Raw genomic sequence first — 16,811 nt, 5'->3', positions numbered from 1 at the left:
AGAAAACAAGCTCAGAGGGGGGAGCGGCTTTGCCCAAGGACACCCAACAAGTCTGTGTTTCAGCTAGGATGAGAACCAGGTCTTTGAATTCCTAGGCCAGGGTATTTTCCAGGGCTCATGCCCAGGGCTGCTCTCCCAGACAGCACACCTTCACTGGCCCTGTCTGGGAGACCACTGATGCCCACAGACAGACCCTCACTCACCTCCCTCCCCAACCTGTGCAGCTCAGGGCACTTGAGACCCAAGAGGGAGAAGGGCCCAGGGAGGGTGGAGGCATGGTGGCCCTCTATTTCAGGCAGCCTGGGGAGCCAGAGTAGTTGGGGCCACAGAGAGGGCAAGGGCAGACCCTCTGAACTTTAGCTGGAATGGGGGAGGGAAGGGAGGCTGTGCTTGTGAGGGGGTATTCATGCCAAATCCAGCGCCTGTTCCCCTCAGGCTCCCTTGAGTCACTTGCCCCTGGGGTTGGGACACATTCTTGAAGGGGTGGTCACGGGGATTCCCCGCCCTCTCAAGCCCTAGGCCAGTTTCTATTCTTCCTGGGACTGAAACCAACTTCCCCATCAGACTCAGCACCCAATTCCCAACTGGTAATATAGTGACTTGCTCCTCTAATTCCTGCCCTGGGAACTCCTTGGACTTGAGAAATTTGACCCAAGTCCAGACCTGGGGTTGGTGAGGAGGGCCAGCCTGAGTCCCATTTTTCAGAGAGGAAATGGGTCCCAGGTATCCAGTGGGGAGGTTGACCTGCATTCAGATGAGCCTGATGGGTCTATCGCCCCATCGCTGTTGCGCTCCCCCGCACCCCATCCCGCCAGGCCAGTCTGCAGTGGCTCAGGGCAAGGCGGAGGATCAAGGACCCCTTCTTGCCATCCCCACCATCTCTGCGCCCTAGTGGGTCCGCTCTGGGAAGCAAACCCTGCCGCTTGGCCCAAGGGAGCAGCCCTAGCGATCGTTTCCGCGGGGAGCAGCGCCCTCATGTGGCCTCAATGAGAAGCTCAGCTCATTTCCCAGCCCCTCCCTTCCTATGACCTCATTGAACAAGTATTTATTGAGTGCCACCAGGTGCTCTAGGGGCAGTGGTGAAGAAGATAGATAAAATACCTGCTCCGTGGAAGGTACATTCCAGTGTGTGTGTGTGTGTGTGTGTGTGTGTGTGTGTGTGTGTGTGTGTGTGTGTGTGTGTGTGTGTGTGTGGGGGCAGGCAATAAACGATTAAAAAAATAAATAAACAAGGCAGTTACTAGTAGTGATAATTGCCAGGAAGAAAATAAAACAGAGAAATGTGATGGAGAAACTTAGGACTCCATGAGTAAGGTGATATCTAAGATGAGACGTAGGTGACAGGGATCCAGTCCTGTGAAGATCTGGGTTAAAAGCCTTCCCTGCAGAGAGAAGAGCCACTGCAAAGACCCTCAGGCAGGAACAGGCTTCACATAAGAGAGGGAGGCCAGTGTGGCTGGAAAGGAGTGAGCAAGGACAGAACGGTATGAGAGTCCATCAGGGAGGCAGGAGGGCTGGAGCCAGACTATAGATCAGATCTTATAGACCATGACAGAGTTCGATTATTCTTCTAAGTAATGAGAATGTATTGGCTGGGTTTTGAGCAGAAGAGTTATATGGCTTGATTGCCTTTTAAAAGAACCTCTATGTTTGAGTGAAATGGAAATGTATTTTAAAAAATAAAAATAAAAATAAATGAGGGCCCCTAGGGCTGCTGTGTGGAGAATGGAAGAGTGGAAGCAGAGAGATCACCGTAAAAGGTTAGAAAGCTATTGAAATAATTCGGGTGAGACATGATGGCAGCTTGGAACAGGGTGACCATGTTGAAGTGGAGAGATGTGGTGGAATTCCGGAACTGCTTTGAAGGTAGAGCCAACAGGACTTGCTAATAGACCATGTTCACCCTTGCACATCTAGTGCCAGGAACTCCTCCACACGCACACCCTAGCTGGCTCCTCCATCCTCACGGCGGGGCTGAGTTAGAGAGGCGGACCCCAGGCACACAGCTAAATTAGGAAGTTTCCAGGTGTTGTTAGACAAAGGAATTTAAGACTCAGGCATCTGTTCTTCATGAACTGCCTCCACCTTCCATCATCAGCCCATTTAGTGGGCAGGGCCTCTGCCTGCTATCTCCCTTCTCCCTTAGCCTGCTTGACTTCTATAGACCCAGTTATTTATTAGGTCTCTGTTTGTCCAAATGAGTGCCCTCAGGGTGTGTTGGTGACACTCAAAACAGTCCACGGTATCTGGTGTTTGTATTTGATACAGAGTAGTGGGTAGTATAATCTGGGGGTCAGTCCTAAGACCCAAGCCAGCGATGTATTCCTGTTAATTTATACAAAATGCAGTGGGGTCAGACCAGATCCCACGGGAAATGCGCACCGCCATTTTGCCCCAGGTTGGGCATTGCTGGAGAGCCTGGGAAAGGTCAAGCTAGCCTCACACTCTCAGGCTAGCAGAGAATGGGGAAAACAAGCAGGGGAGGAGGTGACTGGTTGGCTCTGGAGTCGGTAGGCCTTGCTGTTTGTGTTGTGCTGCATGCGGGGTGCATTATAAATGCAGCCAGCCAGCGGGCCCCTGGCCTCAGAACTTAGGAACACACCGGTCCCTGAGAGTCTGTGCAAGCCTCACCGAGATGAAGCTGCCAGGCCAGGAGGAGTTTGAAGTCTCCAGTGCTTGTGAAAATATACCCACAGGAGAGCTGGACAGTGGCCCTGGCTCTGGCCCCAGCCCTGACGGCCCCTTAGACACAGACAGCAGGGAACAGGGGGTACCCAAGGACCCTCTGCCTTTCATTCAGCTGAATGAGCTGCTGGGCTGGCCCCAGGCACTGGAGTGGAGAGAGACAGGCAGATGAGTGGGACCCAGGCCAGTTTTACGGGGCCCTTCCCCTTCCCCCACTGGGGCCTCCTCCATGACTCCCAGCTCTTCCTGTGTGTGGCGTGGTATTCTCACCCCCAATCAGGAGTTCCTTCCTGTGTTCCCCATTTCAGACCCTCACCCTCTATGGCGCTCAGCCTTCCCTGCAGTCTGGTTTTGAGTTCCCCAAGACCCAAGATGAGGGCTGACTGCCCGGGAGGGGCATACTCTGTACCACTGGGCCCACAGCTTCCCCACTGTCTCACTTTCCCTGGCTCTCCTGTGTCCCCATTCCTGAACCTGGGAGAGATGCCCTCAGTAACATTATCTGCCCCTCTTCACCACAGGTGGGTGCTGTTTGAGGAGAAGTTGGAAGTGGGTGCAGGCAGGTGGAGCGCCCCCCCCCCCCCGTGCCCACCATGGCACTGCCCAGCCTCCAGAAGCTCTGCAGCCTGATGGCCAAGGGCCTTGTCCTGCTGGACTGTCCAGCTCAGAGCCTCCTGGAGCTCGTGGGTATGCTGTGACCCTTTGCTGGGAGGGCCTGGGCATCCATGCCATTTCTATAAGATTTCCCCCACAAAGTTTTGGAATTCTCCAGAGCCCACCCCGCCCCACCCTGGGGGATTACCCATCCCCGTCACAGGGGAGAGATAGAAATGCAGAGTGAAGAGAAAGTTCACTGGCCCCTGCGTACCCTAGACTCTCAGAAGGGAAAGGGACCTGAGCAGAGGGCAAAGGGGAGAGTTCAGGGGCAGGGAGTTCGCAGGAAAGGGTGGGAGCCCCACCTCTGTTCTCCAGAGCAGGTGACCAGAGTGGAGTCGCTGAGCCCAGAGCTGAGAGGGCAGCTGAGAGACCCCCACACCTCATCCAGACCACAGGCACCAGCCCCTGCTGAGGTGAGAGGCCCCTCCCTGGGCCCAAGACCAAAAACCCTGGGGTGGGAGGGTCCCAGATCTCCCCTGCACCTTCCTGGACCAAGAGTGGCCTAACCTCAGCTTGGACCTCAACCCAGGACTCATGAGTGAGAAGAAGCTGGGGTAGTAGTGAGGGGAGAAGAATGGAGGGGCTAGAATCACCACAGCCAGAGCTCTGTGAAGGGATGGTCTTGGTAGGCACTGTGCCAGAGGTCCACGCACAGTATCTTACTTAATCTTCACAACCACCCTGGGAGGTAATACCACAGTTATCCCCATTTTAGTGATGAGAAAACTGAGAAGCAGAGGGGAAAGTTGTGCTCCAGTTTTCACAACTTGGCAAAGCTGGTCAGGGAGCCCTGGTAGATCCACCCCAAAAGCCTGTGCTCGTAATCACTGCATAATCCTGTTTTGTAGAATCTGCTCGTCCAAGAGAGGCTTCTTACGAGGAGGAAGCCCCCCTGAAGGAACAGGTTTGTGGCACTTCCTTGGGCAGGGCTGGGAGAGGAGTTAGGGATTAACAGAGGTCCACCCTCCACTGGACTCCTCTTCAGTCAAGATCCTGCCAACATCCCCTTCCCTGAATAACCTTTCATCCTCTGTCTCCTTGAACCCCAACCCAGTATCAGAACCCTCTGAGACAGAAGTTCCTACCAGGGGCTGAAGCAGGGGCTGTGCTGGCAGGAGAGCTAGGCTTCCTGGAACAGCCAATGGGGGTCTTCGTGCGACTGCGGGATCTAGTGGTTCTGGGGCCCCTTACTGAGGTGCCCCTCCCCAGCAGGTGAGGCTGCTGAGTGGGGGTTGGATATCCTGGAGCCCAGAGAAGGCCTTTACCTGCGAGGGGATTAGGAGGTTTTTGGGTCCAGTTCTCTGGGGGTGGGGATGGGGACTGGTACTCAGGGAGGGGTGGCAGTCAGCGCTGCAAAGAAGGTGTGCTCAGGAGTGTGTATAGGGGGTTGGTAGTGAGGTCAGAGGCAAGGGCTGCCCTGTGAGATAGCAGCCTCTGACTCTCTCTCTGGGACCTGGTTCCTTCCTCAGGTTTTTCTGCCTTCCTCCTTGGCCCTCCCACACAGGGAAGGGGCCACCATGAGATGGGCCAGGCAGTGGCCATCCTCCTCAGTGACCCGGTGAGCTGGGCAGGCACATGTGTGTCTGTATACGTGTGTGTGCGCTTGTGTCAGTGAGTATATGGACTCTCTACGTGTGATCAGTACAGCAGTGAAGCAGAGTGTGGCTTCATGTCTGTGAGTATGAGGACTGAAGTTCTCTTGGCTACCACCACACCTCCACCCCTTACCTAGCACAGGGCTGGCACACAGGAGGCACCCACAGATACTCACTGAATGTATGCATGCGTGAATAAATGCTTGAATGACTTGTCTGCCTATGTGACTTGTGTCTAGTTTTGAAACTGTGAAAATGCATGTAAGGGTGCAGATCTGTATTTAGTGCCCCTCTGTGCTCCTATCCCCAGCAATTCCAGTGGTCAGTTCGGTGGGCCACCAACTTTCATGACCTTCTGGCAGCCCTGGATGCTTTCCTAGAGGAGGTGACAGTGCTCCCTCTAGGTCGAAGGGACCCAACAGCTCAGATTACCCCGCCTAAATGTCTGCCTTCTGAGCACAAAAGGTATCTGGGGGTCATCATGCCATAGAGATCCTTCCCCAAAGGCCTTGGGTCCAGTTCCACTGTTGAGGAGGGGCAGTGGGGTAGGGGAGGGGACAGGAAAGGAGCAGACCTGAGTTCTGCTGGACCACTCTGTCGCTGTGAGACCTTGAACCTTCCCCTGCCGGAGCCTGGCTTTCACTCTTGTTAGAAGGTCAGAATGTGATCTGGGCCTTGTTGAAATGAGGCCCAGGTCTCCGCGGTCAGAGCCGCGCCCCCAGCCAGCAGAGACACGAGCCGCCGCCAGGGGGCAGGGTGCCGCGAACTCCGGCGCCGAGTTGTGGTCTGATCGGGGATCCTCAGCCAACTCGGGTTCCCCTTGTCCTCAGGCTCCCCTCGCAACTGTGGGAGCCCAAGGGTCCCTCTGCCCGGCGAAGGACCCCGGTTGAGGACAGGCACAGCCGCGGGCTGCACGCGGCCAGCCCGGAGTTGCGGCGGACTGGCAGGTGAGTAGAGCTGGGGTGGGAGCGAGGGTAGCTGTCCTGGGCGGGGAGAGGAGTCACACGGGCCCCGAGGTGTGCGCTCACTGTGGGGGGGCGAGGGAGGCTCACCTGGCCCCAGGGACGTGGGATGCGGGAACCTGGATCACTGATGACCCACGGGCGGGAGGCTCCTTGTCCAGGACGTGCGCCAGAAGGCCTCGTGGTACCCCAAAGACTTCTTGGACGCCCTGCACCCCCAGTGCTTCTCGGCCGTGCTCTACATTTACCTGGTTACCGTCTCTAACGCCATCACTTTCGGGGGTCTGCTGGGAGAAGCCACCGACGGTGCTCAGGTGGGGGGCGGAGGTGGGCGTGTGGGGAGTAGGCGTAGCTTTGGTGTTCCACCAGCCATGCCCTTCCCCCTCCTCTGGGTCTATGGCTGGGCTGAGGAGACTCCTCGGAAGCTTGGGTTCCTGGGCTGAGGAATCCAGGGTCTTGTGCTGACAGGGCCCACTGTTGGCTTCTAGCGGGTGCTGGAAAGCTTCCTGGGCACGGCACTGACTGGAGCTGCCTTCTGCCTGATGGCCGGCCAGCCCCTCACCATCCTCAGCAGCACCGGGCCAGTGCTAGTCTTTGAACACCTGCTCTTCTCCTTCAGCAGGCAGGAGAACTCCCCCACCTCACCTGACCCTCACTAGCACACCCTCAGCCTGGTCTCAGCTGGGTCAATAGGGGAGGGTGGAAACTGGCTCCAGGGGCACCTGACCTGGATTAGGTTGGGAGCAGAATGGGCACTTCCAAGCCCTGCCTGTCTCTCATCCCCCAGAGATCACAGCCTGGACTACCTGCCCTTCTGCCTGTGGGTGGGCATCTGGGTGGCCACCTTCTGCCTGGTGCTGGTGGCCACGGAGCCCAGCGTGCTGGTGCGCTACTGTACCCGCTTCACCGAGGAAGGCTTCTGTGCTCTTATCAGCCTCGTCTTCATTTATGATGCCATGGGCAAAATGCTGACCTTGACCCATGCCTATCCCATCCAGACACCTGGCTCTCCTGCCTATGGCTGCCAGTACACAGACCCAGGAGGTGGGCGAGGAAAATAGGGAGCTTGGCAAAATAAGGGAGGATGCAGGAAGGGTTGTCCCCATACTGTCCCCCTTAGTTAAGTTCAGCAAAATGCTGAGTACTTACCCAGTAACCAGCAGCACTCTTCCCTATTCTGGTTCTGAGTCAGATGAAAAATAAGTCAACAGAGCAGACCCAATATCTTTATTTCTGCCAGTGCTGAGAGAAGGACATTGTTGTATCTATAGGTGTATGGGCTTCCTAATGATGAAACCAAAATTGGATCAACTTACCCACCCAGTCATGGTTGCACTGGACAGGGACTGTCTCACCCTAGAGGAGCAGAGCTAAATGCACGCAGGGTGCAGGCAGCTTACTCCCCAGAGAGGGAGAGGAAGGGGCAGGGCCAGGCATGCCCAGCTTCTTCTCCCAAACTCACCAATCAAATAAATCACTGCTCTTCTCCTGGGCCAAGTTACTGACTGGGTGGAGAGGAGCTTGGAGTATTACACTTGCACATTTACCTCCACATGGACCAGGATTGAGGAAGACGTGTCCTCTCAAGAGTTCCAGACTCTGTACTAGGCATGAACAAGACTAATTCTGGCCCCAGTGGAAACACACAGATTTGTGTGCTCATCCATTTGTTGGGTGTCTGCCCTGTGCCGGGCACCTGGGTTACAGATAGGTAGGGAATTTGAAGCGACAAGGGCATGAGGCAATTTCCTGAGGACAGACTTGGTAGTGATCAGAGTCAGCAGACAGATGAGTCAGAACTAAGAACTGTCTGGTTCAGCTGGACCAGTGAAATTAGGCTCCTGATTTGGGCTAGAGAAGGTTCCAGGGGAGGAAAAATCATCTGAATTCTTTATTTTTTTTAATAAATGTATTTATTTTTTATTTATTTTTGGCTGCGTTGGGTCTTCGTTGCTGCGCGCGGGCTTTCTCTAGTTGCGGCAAGCGGCGGCTACTCTTTGTTGCGGTGCGTGGGCTTCTCATTGCGGTGGCTTCTCTTGTTGAGGAGCATGGGCTCTAGGCGCACAGGCTTCAGTAGTTGTAGCTCGCGGGCTCAGTAGCTGTGGCTCGCAGGCTCTAGAGCGCAGTTTCAGTAGTTGTGGCGCATGGGCTTAGTTGCTCCACGGCATGTGGGATCTTCCCAGACCAGGGATCAAACCTGGGTCCCCTGCACTGGCAGGCAGATTCTTAACCATTGTGCCACCAGGGAAGTCCCCACCTGAATTCTTCTCTCCTTCCAGGAAATGAGTCTCAGTGGACAAGCACAAAGCCAAAAGACAGAGATGACATCTTCAGCGTGGTGAGGGCCTGTTCCTGGGAGGGCCCGGGAAAGAAAGGGTGGAGACCAAAGAAGTCAGTAGTTCCAGGCTCTTCCCACCCCTCATAGGTCACTGAGGCCCAGCCATTTGCTATGGCTGCAGATCTCCTATCTTGTGTACTCAGTCTCATTGGACATCAGTGGACATTTATTTCACTGCCTATAACCCCATCCAGGACCACCTCTCCACACAAGACCTAGGCCTGGTCAATGCATCCTTGCTGTCCCCACCTGAGTGTGCCCGGCAGGGAAGCCATCCTCATGGGCCTGGCTGTCATACAGTCCCAGACATTGCCTTCTTCTCCATTCTCGTCTTCGTTACTTCCTTCCTCTTTGCCATGGCCCTCAAGCACGTAAAGACCAGCCGCTTCTTCCCCTCCATGGTGAGTGTCACCTCTCTTTCTGTGGGAGAGAACTGGCTCTTGGCCTCGGGCCCTGTCTGCAAATGGGAAAGGGGGCAGAAGGAAGGGGATGGTGGCCTGAACCTGACTGAGTGTCTGCTGGGTGGCCAGGTGTGCAACATGCTGGGTGACTTCTTCTCAGTCCTGGCCATCCTGCTGGGCTGTGGCCTCGATGCCTTCCTGGGCCTACCCATGCCGAAGCTCACGGTGCCCAGAGAGTTCAAGGTGAGAGCTGGGGGTGGAGGGCAGAGGGCAAAGCAGGGCCAACAGAAAGGACCCTAGAAGAGGAAGATGAATAGATCCCATACTTCTTCTCTAGTCTTCTGTTTCCTCACTCATAAAATAGAAATAGTATAATAATGGTCTCACAGAGTTGTTGTGAGGACACATCGTGTGCCAGACACATAGCAAGCACAGAATAGGTAGCTACTATTATAGGTAAGGGGTTAAAAGAATGGGTTCTGGTCAGCCAGCCCTAGGTCTGAGTTCCACTTCTGTCACTTCCTAGCTGTGTGACTTAGGGAAGTTAACCCGCATTCTGAGCCTCAATTTCTTCATCTATAAAATGGAAATAATAAACTACCATAGTTTCTACCTCATAGGTTGTTTTGAGATTCACAGAAGATCATAGTGCATAGCACTATCACATTTCTGGGACTGGCACATACCAAGACCTCAATAAATGCTAGCTATTGTTGTTACATGTTCTCCCTACTCTTGGCATGGCCCTACCCACTACACTACTCCCCAAACTCTTCTTGGCACCCACGATTGCCTGCTCTGATCCAGTAAAGCTGGAGCTCCCTGCCCAGGGCACGACAGTACACAGGACAAGGCTCAGCACTGACTTAGCACCTAAACTTTGCCTGTGCATTTGGAGACCTCCCCTCCAGCTTCCCTCACGGCAGGAGAGCACGGGGGCTCCAACTGAGGCAGCCTCAGGGGCTCAGAACCCAAGGCAGCACTGGGGCCCTCCCCCGCACCAGACGCTTGTAATCAGAGCAGACTCAGACACACCCAGCCCTGCCCCTGCCCCAGATCAAGGCAGGTGTGAACCTGAGTTGCCCAGCGCTGGATGGGGGTGCGGGGTGCCTAGGGAGAAGCTCTCTGTACATCAAGAAGTGTGGGCGGGCCTCTTCCACCACCTCCTCCTCTTGCAGGGAGGGAAGGAGCCTGAGAACCAAAGTCCAAAGCCCCTAGCTCCAGCCTAACCCCTAGGCTGGTCCCCCGCCTTCTGCCCTCTGCCATCCTTGCACTGGGATGCTTTGAACCAGCTGTGCACATACAGACTGCTCCCACCTAGCATTCAGTGTCTTAGAGCATGCGGGGAGGGGGTGGGGAGGATGAGGGGGGGAGTTGTGGAAGAGTGACAAGGCTGGAGTGTGCAGGTGAGGTGCTCTTGAGATACCCTCTCCAACCTGTCCATGGACTGCCCTTCCCTAGCCCACACTCCCTGGACATGGCTGGCTAGTGTTACCTTTTGGAGCCAACCCCTGGTGGCTGAGTGTGGCAGCCGCCCTGCCTGCCCTGCTATTGTCTATCCTCATCTTCATGGACCAGCAGATCACAGGGGTCATCCTCAACCGCACCGAATATAGACTGCGGGTAAGGCCTGCTGGGTAAGACCCTAGGTCCCTAGCCCAAGGGACAGGAGCTCCAGGGTGGGGTCCAGGCTCCCCCTTTCCCACCCCAGAAGACAGAGGGCCCAGATCTGGGCTAGCTTCATCCTCATTGCCCCACCGCTATCTGCAGAAGGGAGCTGGCTTCCACCTGGACCTCCTCTGTGTGTCCGTGCTGATGCTGCTTACATCAGCTCTTGGGCTGCCCTGGTATGTCTCAGCCACTGTCATCTCCCTGGCCCACATGGACAGTCTTTGGAGAGAGAGCAGAGCCTGTGCCCCAGGGGAGGCTCCCAGCTTCCTGGGCATCAGGTGAGGCCAGTATTCAGGAGGCTGGAATGAGACGTGGGCAGCAAGGTGGGGTATTGGGTACAGGGCAGAGTTATTTGGGCAGCTTAAATTGTAAGCTGGTGGGCTTCCCTGGTGGCGCAGTGGTTGAGAGTCCGCCTGCCGATTCAGGGGACACAGGTTCGTGCCCCGGTCCGGGAAGATCCCACATGCCGCAGAGCGGCTGGGCCCGTGCGCCGTGGCCACTGAGCCTGTGCGTCCGGAGCCTGTGCTCCGCAACGGGAGAGGCCACAGCAGTGAGATGCCTGCATACAGCAAAAAAAAAGAAGAAAAAAAAATGTAAGCTGGTGACTCCAGAGGGCTCTCTCAGTGCCCCATGAGTGCTGCTGTGGGGTGAATGGGTGGGTTCTGGGCTCTGAGGTGGGTGAGTCAGGTCTTCCCCTCTCCTCCTTCAGCCATGAGACTGTGAGGGGCCTCCAGAGGAGCATCATGGATATGAGTGTGGAGGCAGCCAGGGCTGAGCAAGGATGAGGTGCTACCTAATAATCCCCACTCAGTGTAGAAGCACCTCATTGATATTACAAAGCAACCATCACAAAAACAATTTTGTTGGAAACACAGTCTAACTGTCGAAAGTATGTGAAATCAACTTTGCAAATTATGAAGTAGAAGTGTTTATGTTAGTATAAAAATCGCTAATTTTCCATCAAAATAAAAGATGAGGGGCTTCTTTAAATAAAAGATGCAGGGGACACGGGTTCAAGCCCTGGGCCAGGAAGATCCCACATGCCGCGGAGCAGCTAAACCCGCGCGCCACAACTACCGAAGCTCACGCGCCTAGAGCCCGTGCTCCGCAACAAGAGAAGCCACCGCAACGAGAAGCCCGTGCACCGCAATGAAGACCCAATGCAGCCAAAAATAAAAAAAAAATAAAATAAAAAAAATAAAAGATGACAACAAAGAGCAGCCCTGAGCTTGAGCTGCTGAAGAGGACTGGGACCCCCGTATTGAAGTGACCTGTCCCTTCCTCTCTGCCAACTTTTCACACCAAGCTAAGGTCCCCTCCCTGCCAGGTTACTGTCGGGGGATCCCTCCGCTTCCCTCCTGCCAGGGTCTGTTGTGATGTTTGGCCAGCGTGCCCAGCCTGGGCACCCCAGGGGCTCTCCCAGACCCTAGCTAACTCCTCCTTTCCCCACAGAGAGCAGAGGCCGACGGGCCTGGAGGTGTTCATCCTCACAAGAATCTCCATCTTCCTGGCACCTATACTCAAGGCACCTTAGACAAGCCAGCATCGGGGGCAGGGCAGTAATAATAATAAATATAGGAAGAACTGACATTGGCTGAACATTTACCACATGCTGGGCACTGTGTTACATTTTCTCCATACATAGTCTCATTTAATCCTCACATTACCGCTGAGAGGCATATGCACTTTAACAGCAAGGAACCTGAAGGTTAAAGAGGTTAAGGAACTTACAAGATACCACCAAGAGACCTAGTTTCTCAGATCTATCTGAGAACCCAAACTCTGACCCAGTAGGCTTTCTACCCAGTGGAGCAGGGTGCAGACATGCCACCATCCCCAGGGCCCAAGCACTACCCTTGCTCCAGACTCTCAATGAGCCTTAGACTAAGAGTGTGATCATCACAACCCAGAAAAACTTTGAGGCAAAACCCCTTCACTTCTCCCTCACCAGATGTTCATAAACACCTACTGTGTGCAAGGCTCTGCGAGGCACCTGGGAGAAGGGGGTGGGCAGGGGAGTAATATTGAAGAAGAATATGGAACCAAGCCCCTGTCAGCAACACATACACATGAATAAAAATTAAGCAACAAGTAACAGCAGAAAGGTTCAACAAGCCAAGACAGCAAAGCAGTCAAGGAGTCACAGGCAGGACGACCAGAGGTTAGCGGAGGGAAAGGTCACGGAGGCTGGGTGAGAGGAGAGTAGTTGAAAGAGCCAGATGGACCGGATCAGCCGCTGACTAACTAGGTGACTCTCATTCAGCAGATTTTTACCGAGCATAAGCCATGTGCCAAGCACTGTTCCAGGGACTGGGGATATAGTGGTGATCAAAACAGATCATCCATATCCTGCATTCTGGTGAGAGGAGACAGATAAAAACAATTAAAGCTATAAACTAGGATAATTTCAGATAGTGATAACTTCTATGAAAAATAAAAGAGGGTAAGGTGATTAAGAGCACCAGGGGTCTACTTTATTTATTTATTTATAAATTTATTTATTTATTTTTGGCTGCATTGGGTCTTCGTTGCTGCGTGCAGGCTTTCTCTAGTTGCGGCGAGCAGAGGCTACTCTTCATTGTGGTATGTGGGCTTCTCATTGCGGTGGCTTCTCTTTTTGCAGAGCACGGGCTCTAGGCACATGGGCTTCAGTAGTTGTGGCACATGGGCTCCGTAGTTGTGGCTCGCGGGCTCTAGAGTGCAGGCTCAGTAGTTGTGGCACACAGGCTTAGTTGCTCTGTGGCATGTGGGATCTTCCCGGACCAGGGCTCGAACCCATGTCCCCTGCATTGGCAGGTGGATTCTTAACCACTCAGCTACCAGGGAAGTCCCCAGGGGTCTACTTTAGATTGGCTGGTTTCTGGGGTGTCATGACATGAGTAGTGAGAAGCGTGAGTAGTGAGAGGGATGTCAGGGAAGAGCATTTTAGGTGGAGGGAATAGGGAATTCTCTGGCAGTCCAGGTTTAATCCCTGGTCGGGGGGAAAAAAAGAGAAACATAAGTGGAGGGAATAGCAAAGCAAAAGGCCTTGCAAGGGGTAGAAGTAAATTTGGACAAAGTGAGGAAAGGAAAGGGGGCCAGTATAGCAGGAACAGAGAGAGCAGAGAGGAATGTGAGAGAGAAGAGTGGTAAGAGAGGTAATGGGCCAGTTACTTAGCCTCTCTGAAATCCAATTTCTTGGTCTGTAAAATGGAGAAAATTATAGAATTTACTCCATCTGATTGATGTGAAGCTTCAATGAAAGCAGGCAATACAAAGTGTGTAGCTTACATGCTGGAGGCTGGATGCTGGGGTTGGAGCCTGGGGCGGGGGGTATCTGGGCAGCTGGCAGAGGTGAACTACTTTGCCAGCTCTCCACTTCTCTCTACCAATTCATCCCAATGCCTCTGCTCTATGGCATCTTCCTATACATGGGGGTGACAGCAATTAGCAGCATCCAGATGAGTCCATTAAAATCACCAAGTAACCCCACTCTTCTCCTTTTCTTTCCCGCTGGTACCTCCTGCCTGCATTTGCCAATTCCCCTCCTCTCCTCTTTTCCTGCCTCTCCTGGCCACAGGGACTCTGCTGCCACGCTGTGGTTGGGGAGGGGACCAAGGGAGCCTTCTGACCATTCCCAACACTGGGCTTGGATAGCTAACAGTGACACCCTCCAGGCTACCTGAGTACACTGCTTTCCTCCTCCTCTTGTTCCCCCAGTTCATGAAGAGGGTGCAGCTATTATTGATGCCAGCAAAGCACCAGCCGGACCTTCTGCTCTTGCGGCATGTGCCTCTGAGGAGGGTCCACTTCTTCACAGCCATCCAACTTGCCTGCCTGGGTCTGCTTTGGATAATCAAGTCTACCCCTGCAGCCATCATCTTCCTCATGGTTACTCGGGGCAGAGTTGGGTGGTGTCCTGATGGCTCCCAGGAGACTCAGCCTGAGAGGGTGGCCAAGGCCTGAATGAGAGGAAGAATCTACCCTCTGTCACTTGCCTTGGCTCTGCCTGGTTGGGAATCCTAGGACAAAGAAAGATGGCCAAGAGATGACTACAGATGGGCTAGACCTGGGATACCTGGTTCAATTCCTTTCCCAATCTCTTTGGGCTGATCAGCCACAGGTAGGGATATAAAGCCCAGAAGAAAACTGAAGACCTGGGAGAGGCAAGGCTGGCACTTTTGTTACTCAGTAAGGTGATAATGTAAGTGGATTCTGGCTTTGTTCTTACTCACTGAGGAAGTTAAGAGACATGGCTATTGCTGACAGCCCTTGGCTTTGTTTCTATCCCTACAGTTGCTAGACCTGGTGGGGGTCCGAAAAGCATTGGAGTGGGTCTTCTCACCACAGGAACTCCTCTGGCTGGATAAGCCGATGCCAGAGGAGAGAAGCATCACTGAGAAGGGGCTGGAGCCAGAGTACTCATTCAGTGGAAGTGACAATGAAGATGTGAGCTCCAGGATGGGCCCTCTCAGGAGAACAGGGCAGGGGTGTGGGAGAGAGGACTTCTCCAGGAGTTGCCCCTAAAGTGTAATATCTCTGTTAAGTCTGAAGATCTGATCAACACAATTATTCCTCTTTGTTCTGTATTAACATAGGCACACTGAAGGAGCGAGGGAAATTTTTTCTTCATATGAGCCCAGGGTGGGTGGAAAGGCCTGGGGACAAAGTCCTGATCTTTGTCTTAATGTGGGTTTATATCCTTTCACTCTCTGGGTTCCTTTTTCTCTGCTATCTGTCTCAGCCTTTTGTCTTTCTGTTCCCAACTCATCTTGGGATCTCTGTTCCATAGTCAGAGCTGATGTATCAGCCATAGGCTCCGGAAATCAACATCTCTGTGAATTAGCTGGTATGGAGTTGGGGCTCCAGGAAACTGAGCGTGAGGTAAGGGTGTGAGGAAAATGTTCCTGGTGTTGAGGATGGGGAGGTGCGGGCTCAGACCTTGGAAAGCTCCAGTGTGCTGAACAGCCCTGTTTTCTCTACATGCTCCAGTCCCTCCTGAACCCCCTAGTGGGGTAGGGGGTAGCAGAGTCTCTCCAGAGGAAAGAAGGAAACAAGCGAGGGTTCATGGGCTTGGCTCCCTGTGGCACTGAAGTCTGGCCAGTAGAGGGAGCTCAAGCTCACACCAAACTGGAAGGGATGGGAGGTGGGGAAGGGGAGGGCACAATGATAAAAGAACGGGAAGGAGCAGGGAGGAGAGGAAGGGAGGATAAAGCCTCCTGCAGCTTTCTTTGCCTTGGAGGCTCCTCCCATAGGCTGCTTAGAACCACACTCCAGACAAGTGGAAAGATTCTTTGTCACTTGCCCTCTCTGCCTTTCCTTCATTTTATTCATCCATTTATCAAAACGTTTTCTGAGTACTTTTGGAGTATCCAGGTACTAGAGATACACAGTGGTAAGACAGTCATGTCATGGTCCCTGACCTCAGGAAGTTAAAATTCCAGTGGGAAAGACAACTGTTAGAGTGGGATAGTGCTGGCTAAGGGAGGGAGAGGCTGTGGCAGCAGAGAGGCCTCCGATCTCTTCTTGGAGGGTGGTGAAGGTACAGTGGTGGGAGTTGGGTAGGGCTTCCAAGAGGAAGTGGTCCATAATTTGAAATCTGAAGAATGAACAGAAGCTAGCCAGGATAAGATGGAGGGAAAATGTTCTAGACAAAGGGTACAGTACCTGCAAAAGCCTGGAATTTCTTTCCCCTTGATGAAATGAACTCTTTGGGGCTCCACCTCGCCATGTCTCTCCAAGCCCAAGAGCCCGAGTCCCCACCAGTTGCAATGGAAAATTCTGGGGGCTGGAAGGAGACAGGGAAAATCACGGGATGGCCCAGAACAAGATCTCCTGAGCTCTCCTTATCCCCTATCACGTCTTGGCTCTGTTCTTTGCCTTGTTGTGTAGTCCTTGCTCTGACCCCACTATGTCTTCTCTCTGTTCACAGGTATTTACTCAGGAAGTCAGGACATTGTTGGCCTTTGGCTTAACTGCCAGATGCTCAGTCGGCTGGGAACCTGGAACGTTGGGGCAGGACTGGAAGGCAGCTGGCCAAGACCTCATTCACCCTCCTGAGCCGGGGGTGGAGAATGGCAGGGGACAAGCAGGTTTGCTTTGTGGTTGGGAAAGTCTGGTAAGCCAGAGGGACTGACCAGACCCCATTCACTCTTTACCCCATTGAAGGAACCTAAGTCTAGAAGCCCTTCCCATTTTGAAACTTCTGTCCTCACAAATTCTCTTTTGTACAGTCAGGGTGTTGTCAGGGAACTCTTTTCAGTTTGCAAAAGGGAAAAAAAGTCCCTCTTTCCAGAAAAGTATTTCTCTATTTTAAACAGTTTTTTTACACATATAAAAATAAACTTTAGTTTTTTGACCACAAAAGTGAATGAGATTATTGCAAAATATTGGAACACTCCAGAATGTATAATTTTGAAATGGAAATCATCCCAGAGGTAGCCAGTGTTCACATTTTAGTGTATATTGTTCAGATTTATTGAGTTCTATAACATGCTTGATACTTAATATGTGTTGGATGTTT

General features: G+C 53.2%; 1 protein-coding gene across 1 annotated transcript; it reads left to right on the top strand.

Annotated features, from left to right (window-relative positions):
* The first annotated feature begins 2,635 nt into the window (after nucleotides 1–2,635).
* Nucleotides 2,636–15,134, top strand: SLC4A9 (solute carrier family 4 member 9). Its single transcript, XM_032627682.1, is given in 25 exon segments — nucleotides 2,636–2,850; nucleotides 3,204–3,261; nucleotides 3,264–3,372; nucleotides 3,658–3,705; nucleotides 3,708–3,755; nucleotides 4,191–4,246; nucleotides 4,397–4,554; nucleotides 4,812–4,824; nucleotides 4,826–4,900; nucleotides 5,248–5,402; nucleotides 5,768–5,884; nucleotides 6,048–6,213; nucleotides 6,388–6,521; nucleotides 6,687–6,943; nucleotides 8,179–8,237; nucleotide 8,275; nucleotides 8,451–8,638; nucleotides 8,768–8,881; nucleotides 10,100–10,261; nucleotides 10,409–10,587; nucleotides 11,762–11,832; nucleotides 13,679–13,745; nucleotides 14,005–14,179; nucleotides 14,585–14,737; nucleotides 15,081–15,134. Coding segments are annotated over 25 exon segments (2,832 nt in total).
* Nucleotides 15,135–16,811: the final 1,677 nt, after the last annotated feature.

The sequence above is a fragment of the Phocoena sinus genome, chromosome 3, assembly GCF_008692025.1.
Source record: "Phocoena sinus isolate mPhoSin1 chromosome 3, mPhoSin1.pri, whole genome shotgun sequence".
Classification (NCBI taxonomy): Eukaryota; Metazoa; Chordata; class Mammalia; order Artiodactyla; family Phocoenidae; genus Phocoena; species Phocoena sinus.
This window is presented reverse-complemented; position numbering and strand designations above follow the sequence as displayed.